At 37.4% G+C, this 19,990-nt stretch overlaps 3 protein-coding genes and 1 long non-coding RNA gene across 14 annotated transcripts in view; 2 read left to right on the top strand and 2 right to left on the bottom strand.

Annotated features, from left to right (window-relative positions):
• The window catches only part of LOC111322632 (tubulin polyglutamylase TTLL7), a 198,229-nt gene extending 180,539 nt beyond the window's left edge, over window positions 1-17,690 (bottom strand). The window contains exons 1-6 of one of the 3 annotated variants that reach the window (XM_088738114.1): window positions 17,173-17,690; window positions 15,789-15,846; window positions 13,545-13,608; window positions 13,245-13,312; window positions 12,612-12,674; window positions 11,150-11,245 (exon numbers count right to left, since the gene is read on the bottom strand). In XM_088738114.1, the coding sequence (XP_088594240.1) occupies window positions 11,150-11,245; window positions 12,612-12,674; window positions 13,245-13,312; window positions 13,545-13,608; window positions 15,789-15,846; window positions 17,173-17,512 (689 nt within the window). In that variant the 5' untranslated portion in view covers window positions 17,513-17,690. Of the gene's footprint in view, window positions 1-11,149; window positions 11,246-12,611; window positions 12,675-13,231; window positions 13,313-13,544; window positions 13,609-15,788; window positions 15,847-17,172 lie in introns of those variants that run through there. The other 2 variants (XM_088738117.1, XM_088738123.1) reach the window with 2 other exon arrangements.
• The window catches only part of LOC111319919 (uncharacterized), a 150,435-nt gene that overhangs the window by 116,237 nt on the left and 14,208 nt on the right, over window positions 1-19,990 (top strand). Inside the window, exons 1-2 of one of the 9 annotated variants that reach the window (XM_088738102.1) lie at window positions 17,975-18,135; window positions 18,703-18,774. The exons of the other annotated variants lie outside the window; for them this stretch is intronic. Of the exons in view, the coding sequence (XP_088594228.1) occupies window positions 18,757-18,774 (18 nt within the window). The 5' untranslated portion in view covers window positions 17,975-18,135; window positions 18,703-18,756. Of the gene's footprint in view, window positions 1-17,974; window positions 18,136-18,702; window positions 18,775-19,990 lie in introns of those variants that run through there. 9 annotated transcript variants of the gene reach the window in all.
• Window positions 186-9,987, bottom strand: LOC148719733 (tubulin polyglutamylase TTLL7-like). Its single transcript, XM_088738140.1, has 5 exons — window positions 9,607-9,987; window positions 9,103-9,194; window positions 8,838-8,910; window positions 8,261-8,419; window positions 186-1,558 (listed from the first exon to the last, which is right to left on the bottom strand). Exons 1-5 carry the CDS (start codon window positions 9,646-9,648, stop codon window positions 1,286-1,288), a joined length of 639 nt encoding a protein of 212 aa, XP_088594266.1. The 5' UTR covers window positions 9,649-9,987; the 3' UTR covers window positions 186-1,285.
• Window positions 4,726-13,553, top strand: LOC148719732 (uncharacterized). Its single transcript, XR_015993078.1, has 2 exons — window positions 4,726-4,938; window positions 11,215-13,553. It is a non-coding gene; the product is annotated as an uncharacterized LOC148719732 (long non-coding RNA).

The raw sequence follows: 19,990 nt of genomic DNA, 5'->3' as shown, positions 1-19,990 counted from the left end.
TTTTTATATGGGAGTCCCCCGGGATAATTGGTCGGTCAGTTCAAATTGAACGTTGTGCACGGTTACGTCAAAAAAGCCAACAGAAATTCAACCAATGGATCCCCAACCATTCCACTTCAATTAACTAAGCTCATATAGGGGTAAAAGGAAGAAATTAAGAGAATAATTTAACGATACTTATGATTTAGGTTTTTTTTATTTGTTACAATTTAATTACAGCTGCGAATCATTGTATCCCGAAATGAGTTACGACATAACAAATGTCGAAGTTGGAATGTGGAATTAATGCAATTCAAAATTATGTTTACCCTTGATTAAAGACCAGATTAATATAACGCTGATTTTTATGAGTGATTTATGGCAGCTAGCTAATAGTTTGTGCGTATTGCAAAACAGTTTCCACTTTATATTCAATCAGATGGAAACACAGGCCACAATGTATGATCAACGAAGTTTATTGGTTTGCAGATAAAACTTTGTGCTAGCTCCGACCTGACTGAAAGACTGAGTGATCTGAAAGGCGATTTTGTTTTACTAGGCAACTGAGTACTACACAGACAATTAAGGGGTGTGTTGCCCATTGCCCATCATATCTTTGCGCGATTTTGTTGCCTTAGAAGAATATCCTGAATTTCACACAATAAGCCTTTAAAATTATTTGGATTCTTAATACACTGAAAATAGTTTCAAAAGCAATAGTTTTTTCTAAATATAATGACGGAAGTCAAGACTGCCCGATGTTTACTATATTTGTCTTTTAGATAGTACCATTTGATATGGTAATAGAACAATCAGTCTCAATTTCCTTGGTTATCAAGAACTGAAATACCATAGTAAAGAATTTTTAGAGCGAAATGTTTTTTTCTTAAAAATTCTAGTTTTCCTTGAATTTGCCTCTCTGTTTTAGAGGTGACTGTAGTAAACTGTATATTATTTCCAAGCAGACTCTTGCTCACAAAATTATACAATATTGATATATTTCTGTAACTTGGGAGAACACACGTGTTCAAAATTAATGACTCAACGGAGTCTAAAAGACAGCTCTCTTCGAGTGTCCATGGTCCGGGCTGCAAATTACATCCCTTATCCTCCAGAATAGCTGCAGTTCGCCGCGTCTTCAATGATGGTGGTGTAGAAGTTATTCTCTTCTTTTTCTCGGCCTTACAATCGTCTGTGCTGTGAGTAACCCTTATTCCATATCTATTTTCACAGTTGAAACATGAACAGTGGATAGAGCAAGGTTTACCGTTGGAGTAGCAGGGACATTTTGTTCGCCTCTGACCATTTACATCCATGCAAGAGTTTTGACCTGTTTTCCGTCCTTTAGCCCTGCTTTCTCCACACCGGCTTGACAACTTCTGGGGATTCTGACTGCGATTGTTACAATTGCGGCACTTGCACTGAGCCTGGCAACTCTTTTTGTTAGAAACACACGGACAACGAGAATTTTCACTTGAAACACAAAAGCGCTCACTTCTGGATCTTGCCTTCCGTCCGCAATAGCAAATTCGGGAAATTGTCTGTTCCTGAGCATGTTTAAGTTCACCCTCGATAGGATCTGCAAAAAAAAAGTCGTTCATTACTTGGTTTTATTATTATTATTATGATTATTATTATTATTAATATTACTATTATTGTTAGGTTGTTTAGTGTTGTTGATGTTCGTTTTCGTTTTACCAGCCGTGTAACTACTAGCATGGCTATGGTCGATATGGTATTAATAGTTCTCGAGGTTGCCTAAGCGATGTAGCTACACCGTCTGTCTCAGGTTTCCTGGTATGGAACCACAGGACTGTCCTATGTCAATGTTCATTATTTAGTTGCTATGCTTTTCTCGTTACATGCAGTACGATTGTCGTCATATGCAGCGCGTTAGTCGTTATATGCAGTGCGTTAGTCGTTATATGCAGTACGTTTGTCGTTATATGCAGTACGGTTGTCGTTATATCAAACTGTTGTTATGATCTACCCACAATTCAAGTGTGATCAGCGTATTTGTCAGCGTATGACCATATAAATGGATGAGATGCCACTAACAGTGGCCAGAGGGCAGAAATAACATTTCGTGAAGTAGAAGTTAAGGAGAATAAATCTGATTAATTCGTATTTTTAGAAGTTAACAGTCACAAAAAATAGACGACTTTAATATTGGTTTCTCTGCAACCAAAAATAGCAATACGCTAATTAAGTATACAGTTAGAACTATTTCTGAAGGAATGATCATTTTTGTTATCTTTTCAGTGATGGGGAATTTCATCTGAAGTGCGGGAGAGAAACCAACGCCATTCCAGGATCAGGGTGACTGTCACCATTGCATATTGCAGAACTCTGCAACTAAATACAACACACATCCAGCAATTTTTACGAAAATTTATATATATATATATACATGCAGAAAACATTTCTCCATGTACATATTTGATACTTTAAGTAAAACTATTTCTGGCTTTCAGAAAAAGATGTTCTCCCCGACGTTTGTAAGCTTCAATGTCCTATTGCTGTAAGTGGTGTTACTAGAGGCCATTTCCTTCCTTCAAAATGTTATAAAATGTTAACGGACATGAATTAGACACGACGAAATTCTAGACATGGAATATTAAGAACATTTTTAATTGTCACATTAAAACTTTTGTAAAATGCCGAAGTGTAATGTTAGTTAGGGGAGTTACGTTACAACATTATAAGTAAGTTTTGTTACATAAAAACTTACCTTAAAAATAAAAGAAAACAGTAAAGTTCTACTTTAAAGGGGGTGACAAACATTTAGGGGAACAAATAACCCAGAAAGATACCACGATGGTCAGGGATGGAGAAGATGAACATGGGTTGGAAACGACGAAGTTGAAAAAAAATAGGTATCAGTTTTGCAATACGCACAAACCATTAGCTAGCTGCCATAAACTATGGTATTTCAGTTCTTGATAACTAAGGGAGTTCGGACTGATTGTTCTATTACCATATCAAATGGTACTATCTACAATACAAATATAGTAAACATTGAGCAGTCTTGACTTCCGCCACTATATTTAGAAAAAACTATTGCTTTTGAAACAATTTTCAGTGTTAAGAATCCAAATAATAATTTTAAAGGCTTATTATGTGAAATTCAAGATATTCTTTTAAGGCAACAAAATCGCGCGAGGATATGATGGGCAATGGGCAACACACCCCTTAATTGTCTGTGTAGTACTCAGTTGCCTAGTAAAACAATAAACTTCGTTGATCATACATTGTGGCCTGTGTTTTCATCTGATTGAATATGAAGTGGAAACTGTTTTGCAATACGCACAAAACATTAGCTAGCTGCCATAAATCACTCATAAAAGTTCGCGTTATATTAATCTGGTCTTTAATCAAGGGTAAACATAATTTTGAATTGCATTAATTCCACATTCTAACCTCGACATTTTGTTATGTCATAAGTCATTTCGGGATACAATGATTCGCAACTGTAATTAAATTGTAACAAATAAAAAAAACGTAAATCATAAGTATCGTTAAATTATTCTCTTAATTTCTTCCTTTGTACCTATAAAAGGGCGTAGTTAATTGAAGTGGAATGGTTGGGGATCCATTGGTTGAATTTCTGTTGGCTTTTTTGACGTAACCGTGCACAACGTTCAATTTGAACTGACCGACCAATCATCCCGGGGGGACTCCCATATAAAAAGGACTGGGATGCTCGTTGTCTCGCTTAGGGCTGTAAATTTCAAGATAATGGTCTCACTTTGGGTGTTCTGGGCAAAATTGAGTTACATTTAGCCGTAAGGGTATCTTTTAGGGTTGCACGCGATGAAAAATATATTTTAAAAAATTCTTTTTTTCAGGAGCCTATTACTCAAGAACCAATTGCTCCAGGCTTTATTTACTCGATTCATGTTATTCAATATTGAAATGATCTCCTTAAGGGATCCAAAAACGGTTGGGCCACGCATACATTCGTCTCCTTTAGGAGTTTATTTCAAAATTCCAGACGAGCATCCCAGTCCAATTTATATGGGATTTTACCCCCGGGCTAATAAAATCATAATACGTTATTCATAATTCATTTGTGAACATACAAAACGAGATTGTGCACGGCCAGAGAGCTTCCATTGATTCCAACTGATGTTTGCCAGGTTTCCTGTATACACGGTATACGGGGTATACTTAGGTATACATGAATATACAGGGTGTACAGGGTATACAAGGTAGACAGGGTATACGAGGTATACAAGGGTATACATGATATACATGGATACAAAGGGTATAATGGGTAAACAGGGTACAGAGGGTACACAGGGGTACACAGGGTACACAGGGTACACAGGGTACACTGGGTACACAGGGTACACAGGGTACACAGGGTACACTGGGTACACATGGGTACGCAGGGTGCACAGGGTACACAGGGTGCACAGGGTACACAGGGTACACAGGGTACACAGGGTACACATGGGTACACAGGGTACACAGGGTACACAGGGTACACATGGGTACACTGGGTACACTGGGTACACAGGGTACACAGGGTACACAGGGTACACTGGGTACACAGGGTACACATGGGTACACAGGGTACACAGGGTACACAGGGTACACATGGGTACACAGGGTACACTGGGTACACAGGGTACACAGGGTACACAGGGTACACAGGGTCCACAGGGTACACATGGTACACAGGGAGAATGGGTAACAGGGAGTCTATATGGAGACTGGGTAACAGAGAGTCTATATGTAGACTGCCATGAATTACTTGCCGATGTGGAACAGTAGTCTTCGATCGAGCAGACTTCTAAGCAAGGGAGCATCTGCATCAATCATGTGTTGAGTTCTTTAGCTCGTAATCATGTCTTCGAATGATTGGTTCATCCGCGAAGTCGTGGTCATTACTTTTATAGGCTTTTAGCCATGGAAACCAGTGGCAACAGTCTACATGTGCCTGAGTGATCAAAGGTATGCGATTATAGGGATTTACGACTTTCCATCGTTTCAGGGACTGTCCGATGTCACTTTTCAGATTTAAAGTTCTTTGTGGTGTTTCTAAATGTTTAATTGTCCCTTACGTTATGTCCAAGGTTGTCGTGAGGAAACATGCAAGTGATCATCAATTTGAAATCTCAGACCTCACGAATGTGCTTGAGTAAGGCTACGTTTGCGTCGGCAGGAAACCCGCGTAAAGCTCTTCTCTTTTGCCAACTTAAGTTCACTTCTTCGGCAGAAGCCCTTTAAGTTAAGGATGTATCTAATTTTTTAAAGATTTTTCAATCCAATTTACGTGAAAAGGATAACTTGATGTGCGTGCTGTCGTAACGTACCTGCACTGTCTGTTATAACAGTGAGGTGTTATGAGCTTGATGGTACCCAAAAGCGAAGAAAAACTTATCTCTATAATTGAAGGATTTTTCATCGTTACTAATGGATAGTGGAATTTCGATCGTTTAGTTGCATCGTATATAATTTGATGGATCAGTTCCACCTATATCTAAGCAAGGTCCCGAATTGCCCATATACGCTTCACCTTTTAGCCTCTTTTTCAAAGCGAGTCCAGGTGCTCATCCCTTTCATATGATAACTAGTCGCATATGTGCATGAACTCGGGCTTTCAATAACGCACATCTGGAGTTCTCTTTAGGGGACTGCCATATTGCCATTGTTACTGTCGTCATGCAATTTAATCATTGCTGGTCACAAATAAGTCTACTTGTGTTAATTTTTTACTGCTGGAGTGTAATGAATGTTGTTATGGTACTTGATAACAATCTAAATAATATATTACCATCTAGGAGTAAGTTCCTCTAGATGCCAAAGGTTGAAATTCAAGGACTTTTCAATGACTTTGAAGGCCAAGTTTTAGAAAATTGAAGGACCACTTGTGTAAATGTTTTCATAAGCAATTTTAACATCATTTATTATTATTTCTCAGCTTTTCCATGAAAGTACTGTAATTTTCAACTTGAAAATTGTTAAAGAAAAAGCATTGCAAAAATCAAGCCTCAGTCCTCAAACTCAAGTACTTCAAGGCCTTGAGTGTTTAATTTTTAAATTCAAGCATCTTCAAGGACTTTTAGGGCTTTTACAAACCCTGAGTAGGTAATGTATTTGTCTTTAACTGCAAGGAGAGGGAAATTTTTTAATCTATTATTTGTACCAAGTCATCGTTTGTTGCCAAATGTTCACCTAAGGAGAGTTGTCAGAAATCAGTAGATTGAAGCAATATTACTGTTCAATAGTTCATGTTGTTCATAGAAAATCTCTGAAGATTTAATACTGCTGATGGCCAAAGAAGAGAAGCAGTGCTATGTACAGTTTATGTGTATTCAATTAGAGGCATTTGACTCTCATTACATACCAAGAGGGAAAAAACATATTTTGACCTTTTTGTGGGTTTAAAAATACATTTCATACAAAAATCTGAAAACCACATCAAAAACCCTGTGCATTCAGCTATTATTTCTTACAAGATTTTCAAGAATTGATTTGCTGTCAACTGAATCAGTCAATATTTCTTCACTGTAATCACTTTTAAGATCTAAAGCTATGCTGATGATGATTACATTCAACCAAACACATCTTGACATACTATATCTTTCTTCAGAAATACTGCACCTGATATTGAGCAAATTCAGTGCATCAGTTAACACTCCTCCTTTAATTTCACTGTCAAGTTTCGTATCCGTGCCGAAACTGGGTGATCGATTCACCTGAAGAATTCCGAAAAGAAAGACCCAATCAAAAAACTTATCTTCAATTAGACTTCGTACAACCCTATATCAAAACTCACTAGCAGTAACTACAGACTAGACGATCAGGTGGGCACTGTTTGAAAACCTTTCCTGGGGTACAAATAGTAAGGTTTCGTGTATGTTCGGGGAATTCTCAAAATGGACATAAACTTTATTTAACTTAATCTTAAACATTACCGTGTGGAGCAAAAGGCAGCAAAGTAAAGATCGTTTTTCAACACCAAATGTTCCTAAAATTTTCAAATTACATTCTAAAAAAGAGAAGCTTTAAGGCTGGTTTTCACTTGCGACGGAGTCGTAGTCGGAGTTGCAATCAGAAGCGTGGAGCGATATGATCTAGTGAAAATCAAACAGACGGAGTCGGAAGCAGAACACCGATTCTGCCTGACTCCATCGCTTACGATCCAGTGAAAACTGCATTGTCGGAGTCGGAAGCGGAAGAATAAACCAGTCACAATGCTCGATTCCATCTTTCCAAAATGCACAAATAGCCGTAACAAATTTAAACGTAAAATTGACTGTAAATTACGAAATTAAAATTTAAAATACTCGAAACCTACCGAAACGCGAAAGTACAATTCACGATCACCAAGTCTTACTTCGCTGACGAGGTTGGCATACTCTTCCTAGGCTGCTCGACGTCGATAGATATCACGAACCCAAAATTGCTTTCTTTTTCGAACGATATTATTCCTGCATTGTCTCTGTCAGCGCAAAACAATGATTAACAAGAGCCAAAGTTGCTCTTTGTCCATCACGTTGTCTTTGGCGCCAAAATTTGTACTTTTGCGGGCCTGGAATCGAGCATTGTGATTGGTTTATTCTTCCGCTTCCGCTTCCGACTCCGACAATGCAGTTTTCACTAGATCGTGAGCGACGGAGTCATAAGCGGAATTGGAAGAAAATGGAAACGTTCTGATTCTTCCAACTCCGATTCCGTCGAGCTTATGACTCCGCTTACGACTCCGTTTTTCGATTTTCACCAGGTCATAAGTCAGTGCTCTTACAACTCCAACTACGACTCCGTCGCTAATGAAAACCAGCCTTAAGAAAGCACAAAATGAAAGAGTCTGGAAACAAGTCAGGGAGCGTAGCCGCGCTATTTTGAAGCAAACTTCTCCAGGCTCAGTGATAAACTTTTAGCAAATCTCTCTTTCTCGGAAAAGGAAAATTACCGAAACAACAGATTCCTAAGGTAAGAAAAGTGATAAATTCATTTCTGTAGTTTTGGTTAATTCCCTATTGGACTATATGGAGGCAAAAAATTTACTTTTTGTGAAGTTTTCTTCAAATAGATGACCTTTACAAAATGGCGGCAGTTACTTCAGCCAAAAAATGAAAACAATTTAAGTTTTAAACTTCACAAAATGTAGACATGGCTGTATAAATAGAACTTATCTCGTTCCTAAAATCAGTTTTCTTCTGGTACACATGTACTCAAAGTTATAGAACAAAAACAAACAAACAATTCAAACGTAAACACAGCTAACGTATACATGATGATCATGAAGAATGGAAATATGTTTACTTACTTCTAAAAGCCACGGGCGGAGTTTTCGATCCAATAAAATATCAAAGCCTAGAACCTCAAAACAAACACTCTCGCTTCCAGGGGGTGCACCGGGCCGGCACATTCTGTAGGAGTGAAAAATGTGAGGCTGGGCAACTATTAATGTCTTGACCAGTACATCCTGAAAAAAAAAATAATAATAAAGACAACATTACTGAGACTAAAATACATCCCATTTTTCCTCTATTTGTAAAATGTTCAGAGGGAGATAGCTGTCTCTAGCATACTGGGTCTGCAAAGGTCTCATTCCACAGCCGTTGCCCTGACAACCTCAACTACAATTTTTTAAGCGTCAAATACTTCATTTTCTTTTTCATAATTAATTTGTTTTTTTGTGGGACTGTTTGAATGCATGCATTAGAACATAGCCTATGCCTGCCCCTAATGGCAGTTTTAAATCTACATGACTATTTTCCTGACAACCCCAGCTGCCGTTTGTTGTTTATGCATGCTTTTCTGCTTGTCTCCATTGACTGACCGAAAGCCCTAAATAGAATGCTTAGAGCAAGAAATGTCACTCTTCAATCAATTGAACTTACTGTTATGTTGTGCCAAAGAAAGCTTACTTCATAGTCCATGGACTGGAGCCAGTCATTCAAAAACTTTATGGATCTTCAAAAAGAAATTCAAAAAAAAAATTTTAACAAAGCATCATGATTTTAGAATAATGACAATTGTTGTTAACAGTTTTTTCAAAATATTAAAATGAGAAAATCTACAAAACTACTTGTAAAAAAATATTCCAAAGAAAGCCAAACTAGAAAAAATGTGAGGAAATCAGCTGCTATATTCAGTATAATGTACCTCTTACTTCCACTGTCATCACTGTCATCTCGGTCAAAGTTCTCATTGTGTTTATTTATTGAATAGTTAGTTAGATGCATGAAAAGCTCATCCTAAAACATAAACAAAACCCAGATCAATACGAATGTAGAACTTAATAGACATGTAGATACCATATTTCCTTGAATGGGCTTCCAATATGCTCTCTAGTCTCTATAAAAAGATGACTGTTGTTGTTGTTGTTTAATGATCTTTAATGAGGATGCTCCACTCATACAAACATGATTTTCAGGGAAGTCCTAACTAAATGTCAAAAATATATAAATAAATAGATAATGAGGAGATCTAATAACATATATAAAAGATTGTAAAATACAACAAAGGTATTTGCAAAATAGAAAAATATAATGCTAGGAAAAAATCTTAATTGATTTCTTAAAGGCAACGAGGTTAACAGGGTTTCTGGTTTCCAAGTCGATAGTGTTCCGATGGTTGATTTTCACTGGCATTTAAAAACACTCTCACCAGGTTTTCATCAGAAGGGCTTTCATACAATTCAGTTCCCATGCGAACCTGGAAATACAATCATATTCACGATTCAAGGTTTATGGGGAAAAAAAACCCAATCACTTCGTGATATGTAAACAATATCCTCTAAAAAATATACAAGGATATTTAGCTGGCCTAAAAGTTTTGGGAGACTGTAGGAGGGTCAAATTCAAGTGGAATAGGGAGGTTTCAGCACCCTTTACCATTACATTTGTAGTACCTTACAACAGTTTGGTATTCATTACAAAAAAGGAAAGTTGTGTTTGAAATGTAAAGCCCTTCCTTTTCTTTCATGAATTATGTTTACATGAATTGTATGGCAGACGGCTACAACTGAAATGTTCAAATAATCATATGATAACAAAAATTCACTTACAAGTCCATCATGATATAAAAATATCCTCAGTGGATCACATGATCGATGTTACTAAAACATATACTCTAAGATCAAACTTGAATCCCTCAAGGTGAAAAGGCTATAAATAATGCAACAAATAATGAATTTATTAGTACAAAAGTCACTGCAACTTTCATGAACAAAGCTAGGTTAAGATACCTACAGGGTTAGTCTGAAATATGATTTTAGATCCGAAAGCTTTTAAAAAATATTCAGAATAATTATCTTAATTTGTTTATAATTTCATCACTGGATGTTGTAAAAAGAAGAGAGTAATTAACCTATCCTGGAAAAGCTCATCCATATGAATAAAGAAACCCAAATTAAAATTTAACTTTACGGTTTTAAGCCCTAATCAGCTTTAAAACAACAAGACCCAGAATTATTACTGCACACTGTTAATATATCATAGTAAATGCAATGTTTGTAAACAAGTTTACTTTATCAAGGTACTCCTGGACCACAATCTGCTCATGAGATGGGATTCTGTCTCCATTTCATACCAGAGATATCCTAAAATTTGGAGAGAGATGTATTAATTATCAGATATCACAATTTACAGTACCAATTAATTAAAAGAAACTAAGTTACATAGTTATGATAACATCTTTAATTTTTACTCAAATTGAGGAAAAATGAAGCTTTATATGTACATGTAATGGAAGGCTTCTTTTGCCACTGATTAGTGGAATGACAGATTGGATCTAGACATAATTAAAAATGTCATATTGCACAGAGCCCAGTTGTTTTTAGCTAGGCCAATTAATGTTATTCCAGGGTTAAATTTTAATTCTTTGTTATCATCTGGTCATTTGAAAGCTTTTTTCATACGATTCTCTTCATTCTTTTTTAGCCATTCAATCATAACATTGAGGGCAAAGAAAAGCCTAATATTAAACTTTCTTTTAGAACTTACAGATCTTAATTCAGATTTCACACTTAAAGCTTGGGTTATCTTAGCCCTGCATTGAACAATAAATGCAACATGTTCTTTTTGTGATAATTTACGAGAACTTTGTCTGCAAGTTGAGAAAAAAAGCTGACGCATATGGTTTTTATTTATGATGAATATAGTAGAGATGATGGTAAAATTCAAAATTTAAAATTTTTTGTCAAACTTACCCATTTCCCATAGCTCCATTTGCTGGTTTAACACTGAAAGTTTTGTGTTTCTTTCTTTTTTTCAGTTCTCTACAATAGCCTTGAAATGCAGCATATCTGATACAGAAAAGATGGGCAGCAAGCTAAGGAATTAGTACTTCACATTATCATAATTGCATTGATGTGGTGACATATGAAAAAAAAATCAATCACTGTAATTTTCTTTTGATCTGTTTCCTGAATTATTATTACAGTAACTACACTTTTATTTGATTCAACTGTTTAATAGTCAACCTGCACAAATACACATACTGTAATGGTCTGTAAAATTTAAAGAGTGTGTACAGGCCAGTACAGTATTTAACTATGTGATCATTACCTCTGACTGTTACATAATTTTTTAGACATCTAAACTGAAATCAGAGTATTTCTCCCAATAGAAGTTACATATTCTTCAGGGCTCGACACTAACTTTTCAACTTACTAGCCAAGTGGCTATAGTGACAACTTAGATGTTACAACAATTTCTGTTTAATGTTTACTAGCCAAACTGGCTAGTGGAAATCAAAAACCATGACTGCATGGCCAAAACTGAATTTCTACTAGTCTGTGGCTAAGCTGGCTTAAACACAAAGGCATGCTATATAAGGAAACTTCTTCCCTGGGAAGACCCAGGCTCATTTGTCACTCACTGTTGACGTGTGCAGGTCAAATTTAAATGCTGGTAGACGAACAAAAGGAGTTAATGAGATATCTATTGTTTACTTCCACCAGCATATGGTGGCATGAGGTAACATGTGAACCACCTCCTTTGATCTCAAATTTACCGCCACAAAATAATAAAGACAGTTTATATTGGAGAAAGGAAATACAAATCTCAAAAATTCTTGTATTGTGATGAAGACATAAAACAATTTTGAGGAATGCACCCACTCTTCACTGCATGCTTTGGAGTAGCTGTAGCTCAAGCTGACTTGACTCTAAGAGTTCTACATCAAACGACAGTTGATTGACAAATGGTCCGGTGGGACCTAAGGCTCCTTTTATAGCGTGCCTTCATGTTTAACCATCAGTGTCAAGCCCTGCTTACCATACTTTAACCACTAAATATCAGTTTCCACTTATATTGAGGGCCATGTGTTTGTCACATTACTAATTACTGTTTAATTTGACCCTGATCCTTAAAAATAGTCTACTTTAAACTACTGCTCTTACAACTACTACTATACTACAGTGTACACCAACCACAGTCCCTGCATGGCTACAGTTTCTAGAGATATAATTCATTGTTAACTTGGATTGTGAGCATAGATTTCAAAGTTTCTATCATTTATGCTTGCTGTACAATTCACAATGATCAAAGTATGTACAGTGCATAAATTTTGATTATGCAATCACCACAGCTACAAGTATTACATCTTGTAACTGTAACAATGATATCAAACTGCTTATATCCCACAATATATTGGTTGATAAAGGATACTCTGCGGGGAGAACCCAAGTCTGTGGAATGAAACTGTATTCCTCTGGGTGAGCTCTTTGCATTCTGGGATTTCAAGAGAAGGTGTTGAAATATGACAATTATTGTATTACTACGACCAAATATTTATTACAATATTTGCGAACTTAAATACATGAATATCAATTAGCTCAGAACTGTTTAGAAGAGGTTTCATCGTTGATTGAAAGAATAAACATTTCATGGCACCTATTCAACAAAGCATATTTGACATTCCCTAGGTAACCCAAGGTCTAAGAGTTCTCTACCAACTGTGCAGAATTTTCCTGCCAAATTTTTGGTGACCTTATTAGCCATGTAATATTTTTTTAATTCAGAAGAGAATACAATGCTGTTATTTCCTGTTGCTTCTCCTACTACTATTAGGACAAACCACAAACCAATCATATGTATTTAGCCTCAAAGAAAGAATGCTAAAAGTACATGCATAAATATGGGTGTCACATGAGATACAATAAATTAATACATGGTAAATCATAATTACATAATTTATATTCACAAGTATTTACAGTGTAACTTCAGTTTCAATCTACAAGTTTTAAGAATTAATACATAATCTTGTTATATACATTTATAACACTTACTTAAATCACTTACTTTGCCATATTCCGAGCTAGGTTATCCTTTCTGCAAATCTCACCCATACTTGGAAAATGGTTGATTTTCTTTATAATAGTGAAAACAGGGTAGATAGAATAAAATTATTCATTATCATTAAAGAAGCACTTAATAAATATGTAAACAGTTACAAGATACTGGCTACCTGAGTGTAATTATTTCTTTACAATTGAAGGTACATGTATCTTGCACACTGGTACTTTGAGACTTTAATTCCCACAAAATTACATTGTACTTGGTTTGCTCAAACAACTTTATTGGTAGAAAAAAATATCATACCTGAAATGATTTCAGTTCTATGATTTTTTCCACTGGCACTGATGAATCACTCCAAATGAGGAAACTAAATGTAGAGATAGTCATCGGTTAAGAGAGCACAAAAATAACATTTACCAAATTGATTGAAAACTCTGGTTTTTATGTTAGGATATATATGTAGAACTTTATTTTTTCATAAACCCTGAATTCTTTTATAAAGAAACAAGTAAACTTAGGGGCTGTTTGTTTTCTAAATGTTCATATAGCAAAACAATCTGAAGAGACTGAATGAAGAGGACATCGATCCAGCCAGAAGTTTGATTTAAGAGCTTAAGTGTGGAAAATGAAAATGTACAAAGTCTAACATGGTTTATAACATAACCAAAGTAAAGCGCGCGCTCTGATTGGTCAATTTAGCGTCCCCCATTTGCCCATGGGTGTACGCTGCTGACGTGAGCAAATGCAAAGACTATTTTTATGCGCGCGCTTGTTTTTTCTGGTCGCGTAAGATTTGTTAAATAAAAGGGAACTCTTTAGCTACATTATGTATCAATGTTATGTTATAAAACAAATGGTAAACACAACAGCGTACACTATTGAGTTATGGATGCACTTGGGAGGTTTGCTAAGCACTCAAGAAGCTAGAGTTGCTCTCGGCTGTCGCCTCGAGCGACTCTTACGCGTCTTTCGTGCTTAGCAACCTCCCGCGTGCATCCATAACTCAATAGTGTACGCTGTGGTGTTTACCATTTGTTAAATAATGGTAATAAGCTATCAGACAGCAGAACGTATCCACTATGAGGAGATACATGTAAAAATCATCAGGCTTTAATTATGAAGTTGCATAAAGTGAGACAGAACCAGCTAAATTTTCTCCCTCAAGATTAGACTAATATATTCCATTCAAGATACTAGCTGCTATCTTTATGGGAAATGACAACATGAAGTGAAATATCATGATGATCGCACTTCATAATTACATGTAAAAAATATTTATCTTACAGGGGGTCAAGGCTGTGCTCTCAGAAAAATTGAAGGGAGCCCAGTCGTCAGAAACTGTGAAATCCAGGGTGCCTAGCATATGCTTTTATGAAAAAACTAAGATTCCTGGGTCGCCCAAGAACAAAGGTAAGGTGTCAGGGGCCACTGGGCACTGCTAGACCACACCCCATAGCCCTGGGGATAGATAGCAATCAGTCACTGGCACATGCTAGACCACACCCCATAGCCCTGGGGATAGATAGCAATCAGTCACTGGCACATGCTAGACCACACCCCATAGCCCTGGGGATAGATAGCAATCAGTCACTGGCACATGCTAGACCACACCCCATAGCCCTGGGGATAGATAGCAATCAGTCACTGGCACATGCTAGACCACACCCCATAGCCCTGGGCATAGATAGCAATCAGTCACTGGCACATGCTAGACCACACCCCATAGCCCTGGGGATAGATAGCAATCAGTCACTGGCACATGTTAGACCACACCCCATAGCCCTGGGAATAGATAGCAATCAGTGACTGGCACATGCTAGACCACACCCCATAGCCCTGGGCATAGATAGCAATCAGTGACTGGCACATGCTAGACCACACCCCATAGCCCTGGGGATAGATAGCAATCAGTGACTGGCACATGCTAGACCACACCCCATAGCCCTGGGGATAGATAGCAATCAGTCACTGGCACATGCTAGACCACACCCCATAGCCCTGGGCATAGATAGCAATCAGTGACTGGCACATGCTAGACCACACCCCATAGCCCTGGGGATAGATAGCAATCAGTCACTGGCACATGCTAGACCACACCCCATAGCCCTGGGGATAGATAGCAATCAGTGACTGGCACATGCTAGACCACACCCCATAGCCCTGGGGATAGATAGCAATCAGTCACTGGCACATGCTAGACCACACCCCATAGCCCTGGGCATAGATAGCAATCAGTGACTGGCACATGCTAGACCACACCCCATAGCCCTGGGGATAGATAGCAATCAGTCACTGGCACATGCTAGACCACACCCCATAGCCCTGGGGATAGATAGCAATCAGTGACTGGCACATGCTAGACCACACCCCATAGCCCTGGGGATAGATAGCAATCAGTCACTGGCACATGTTAGACCACACCCCATAGCCCTGGGGATAGATAGCAATCAGTGACTGGCACATGCTAGACCACACCCCATAGCCCTGGGGATAGATAGCAATCAGTAACTGGCACATGTGACACATTACATCTCCCTGCTAACGTACGTGTTTATGTCATCATCCCTTGCAATATGCATTCCACACTGAAGACAAACTTTCCTAACTGCAGGAGAGAATTTTTGTAATGAAAGATTAACATTGCACTGGTATAAGATAATTCCAAATTTCTTAAATACTGTAAATCCCCTGATTAAGTAAAACTTTTTCAGTCTTGAAAGTGGGGTATAAATAAACTGCATTTTGTTTAGCCTGTTTTCTTGACGTTGATATTAATCTATCACCTTACATGTAGCCATACCCTCCCCCTCAAGGAGAAACGAATCACTCCCTTTTGTTTCTCCTGGGGAGGAGGGGGAAGCATACAGCTACACATACATAGGCTAAAGTTCTGCGTGATATTTTCTTTACTTCTGTCAGTGGCCATCATGATTACTTTACTTGTGATAACAATAATGAAAAGAAGTGTTCTTTACGTGATTTTGTTGTTGTAACAGATGAAAACTGTCCATTTTACAATTGTGGAAGGCACCTTAATTAGCACTTTTAATACTTGAGGTTGTAGGGGGAGTGGATAGCTTAATAAAGAGATTACAACAATTTAACGTTATCACATATCATGTACATGTTCATATACACGTGCCTGGAAGAATACATGTTTTTTCAAGAAAAAGAAACGAAATTGTTCTACATACACATGCATACCGATCCAAATGAATACCGAAAAGTTTGTAATCCTCCAGCACCTAGCAATTTTGTGTCTATAAGCTTTTTTTTATGAGTTTTTCTTGCACAATGAGCAAGCTTTTTTTTATTGGGTGTTAATTATGAATAAGCCGACACTTCAACGGTCTATTGTGGTGGGATACAGTACTGTTGATATTTGAAACACCAAAAGTGTTGATTATCAACACACGTACAGTACGTGGACGCGTGACTGATTGCGATGTAAGCAGGTTGGCAACATAACGCTGAATTTTGCAGCGATCTTTAATTGTAAGTTTGTACTTGTCTTGGTTGAGGAAATGCGCGTCTGATCAATTTATGCAATAAAGCTGACTACAGACCGCCCCTAAGAGATGTCTTGAGTGCAAAGCACAATTTCAAGACAAAGAAATAATTAAGCTCTTTTGAAAACCATCTCCGATCGACAGTTTTAAACCACACATTCAGAGAAACAATGGCGATTATTTTGTTTCAAAAGATCAACGTTGCCGTTGTTACTTCAAACAATTGACGAGAGCTAAACTAAGTTCAGAAATAGATTTCTCTACTAGTCTTACTTTTAACCTCAAAATATGTGTGTTAATGCAATAAATATGCCCAAATATATCTTACACTGTCTTGTAACCTAGGTAATCTTCTAAGCACACGAAGAACAAATGTAATCAAATGTACCTTTCAGCCAAAATAAATTGTAGTTTAAACTTACCAACATCGTACTTTGTCGCAGCTAAATTGGCCGTTACACGGCGTTTCCTTGGAAGTTTCTTCTTGATAGAATTGTTTACTATTTGCTTGGGAACATGGTTTGTTCGAACCCGTACCATGCTTCTAGTCTGTTCTAAATTTTCTTCTTCACACTCGTCGGCCAAAGATGCTGCATACTCACTTTCCTTTCCTTGATTTTTACTAAACTCAACAGCAGTGCTTAAATCAAGCAACTTAAGGTTGTCTTTGGTCATGGCAGACCTACTTTCATCGAAACCATGGCTGCAGTCTTCCGTGGTTACAGAACTCAAAGATGTTCGAGACGACAATGGAATCTCCATAGCCAAATCGTCTTTGCTCGTGATGATAACGAAATTCTTCCTTCCCCCTCATTATGAACACATTGTAAGGCTGAAATCATAAACACTGATGTCTCCTGGAAAGTGATTTTGATCGCGGACGAGAATTGTGTGCTTGTATGTAAAGCTTTTGTGTCGGTGAATTTTCAACACAGGTGTAGCGTGACAGAATTACCATAGCAACATCTGGTAACGCATGTAACAATCAAGGAAAAGAAGATGCGGAAACACTTAGAATTGTATCATTCTAAGCGTAAAATTTGCCAAGCATTGTTTCTTGAAATATGATATTCAATTATTTCAAAATTAATGAAAAAAAAAAAAATAAAGAACAAATATGATTAATCAATTCAAAAATACTTTTCAAAACAGCGTTTTTTCCCAAGTAAAACTCACGTACAACTTCCATATTTGGAAATAGGGAAGCCCCCCACCCAAATTGCATTGCAATCACATCTCAGCCCCACGTTACAATAGCACTCGATTCCTTAGTGAAGTTTATAAATCTCTGCTCAAAGATGGGATGAACAGACATACTGCCAGTCTGTAGTATCCTCATGTCCTTAACGATTGTCTCCTTTGTGACCAGAGGGTCTTATTCAAAGGTAAGCCGAATGTCGGAATGTAGCGTTGCGTATTTAAAACTGAAGTTCTATATTAGTTATGACTTTGAAACTACTAATTTAAAATAAACGTACTTTCCGATGGACAAAGAAACGTGCGGTAAACATAAAAGTTTTCATTGAAGGTAGCAACGTAGGTGATTATTTTTACTTAATGTCGACTGATGTTAAAATACCCCTTGAATTCGGAAGGCCAACGATCATTCAAGGCGGTGTTCGAGAATCATTTACCCATCAAAGATGTGGCTGGCTACAGTTTGGTACTCCGCATGGTCTGCTTCCGTTTTCATCAGATACGTTGACAGACCCTGAATTAGGTCGATGGATTAGTCTTCGAACTCCAGAGCTACAACAAATTTTGACCTTATAACCATAACCCCTACCTGCAGCTGACAAGTATCATGCATGGCTTCCATGGCTTCCGTACGATATACCTGAACGATGTAATGCAAGTCCAGTGAGCAGTGGTTGCGTTCTATATGTACACAACATTGATGCTGTTAAGATGATCTCCTAGTTTGAAATATTTCGTTTGCTTTTGATTGCCAGATAACGAGTTAGTTTGAGGACTCAAAATCAAAGTTACTGCGAAGGCTTCCTGTGATGTCTAGGCTACAAAAGGTACGTACAATACTTTATTTCAGAACAACATCCAAATACATAGTTATTAAGAAAAAGGAAACCCAGAGGTTGGCCTTATATCAAGGGTCTCCTATTTATGTAAAAAAAAATCTTACAGAACTAGTCAATAAAAATATAAAAAAGTCAAATAAGACGCAGCTATAAATATCAATTATAAAATGGCGATCAATAAATATTCATATGTTTCTTCAATTTTGATTTAAACTCACAAACGTTGGGGCTGTCACCAAAATTAAATACATTAATAGGAAGATTATTCCAGGGTATGATAATTCTGACAAAGAAAGAATTTTTGTAGCAGTTCAGTTTTGCGAGTATGAGTTGTAGTTTATATGGGTGGTTAGATCTCGACTTAGTGTTTTTACAAAGTTCAAAATAGTCGCTGAAATTCAATCCATTTAGATTGAATACAGTTTTATAACATTCCACTAAGGAAAGGAAATCTCTCCTTTGTACTAAAGAGTTCCATTTAAGAATTTTACACCTCTCCGTGCACGCCATCTCTTGTCTTCTTTGGCCTAAAGCAATTCGCGAGGCTCGTCTTTGTATCTTCTCAATTTCATTGATGTCTTTGATGAGGTGTGGTGACCATACCGGGCAAGCGTATTCCAAGATTGGACGAACCAAGGTTTTGTATAAGTTTGAAAAAACATCTTTATTTTTACCGCCTACTGTGCGTTTAAGTAAGCCAAGAACCTTATTTGCTTTGGGAACTATTTGTTCAACATGTTTTGACCATTTCAGATCACTAGTCATAATAACTCCAGGATCTTTGAAATTAGATACATTCCTCAACACTGTACTCGATATATTGTACCATGTGGACTTTTGTCTTTGTTATATGTAATTCTCATGACTTCACATTTGGTAGATCGAATTAAATTTCATCTGCCAACGATCCACCCATAGGTCGAGGGTGGTCAGATCTATCTGTAAAGCAATAGAATCATAGATATTATTTATCTGTCAGTAGATTTTGGTATCGTCGGCAAATAATTTGGCGGTAGATGTGATGATGCCAGGTATTTCGTTCACATAATTAAGGAACATAACCGGTCCCAGTATCGAGCCTTGCGGGACACCAGATGTAACTGGTGATCAATCCGAGTACGATCCACGTACCATAACTCTTTGTTTTTGATTGATTAAGAAGTTCCTGAACCACAGGTGCAGCTGCCCGTCTATCCCGTACCTA

This window comes from Stylophora pistillata, chromosome 11 (assembly GCF_964205215.1).
Source record: "Stylophora pistillata chromosome 11, jaStyPist1.2, whole genome shotgun sequence".
NCBI classification, from domain to species: domain Eukaryota; kingdom Metazoa; phylum Cnidaria; class Anthozoa; order Scleractinia; family Pocilloporidae; genus Stylophora; species Stylophora pistillata.
Note: the sequence above shows the minus strand (reverse complement) of the source record. Positions and strands in the feature narration are given on the sequence as shown.

Coding starts and splice junctions, on each gene's coding strand:
- LOC148719733 (XM_088738140.1), bottom strand. CDS start 9,648: ATGGGAACTGAATTGTATGAAAGCCCTTCTGATGAAAACCTG. Junction 8,911..9,102: donor GATGACAGTGGAAGTAAGAG/GTACATTATACT, acceptor TTCTTTTTGAAG/ATCCATAAAGTTTTTGAATG. Junction 1,559..8,260: donor TCCGCCCGTGGCTTTTAGAA/GTAAGTAAACAT, acceptor TTTTTTTTGCAG/ATCCTATCGAGGGTGAACTT.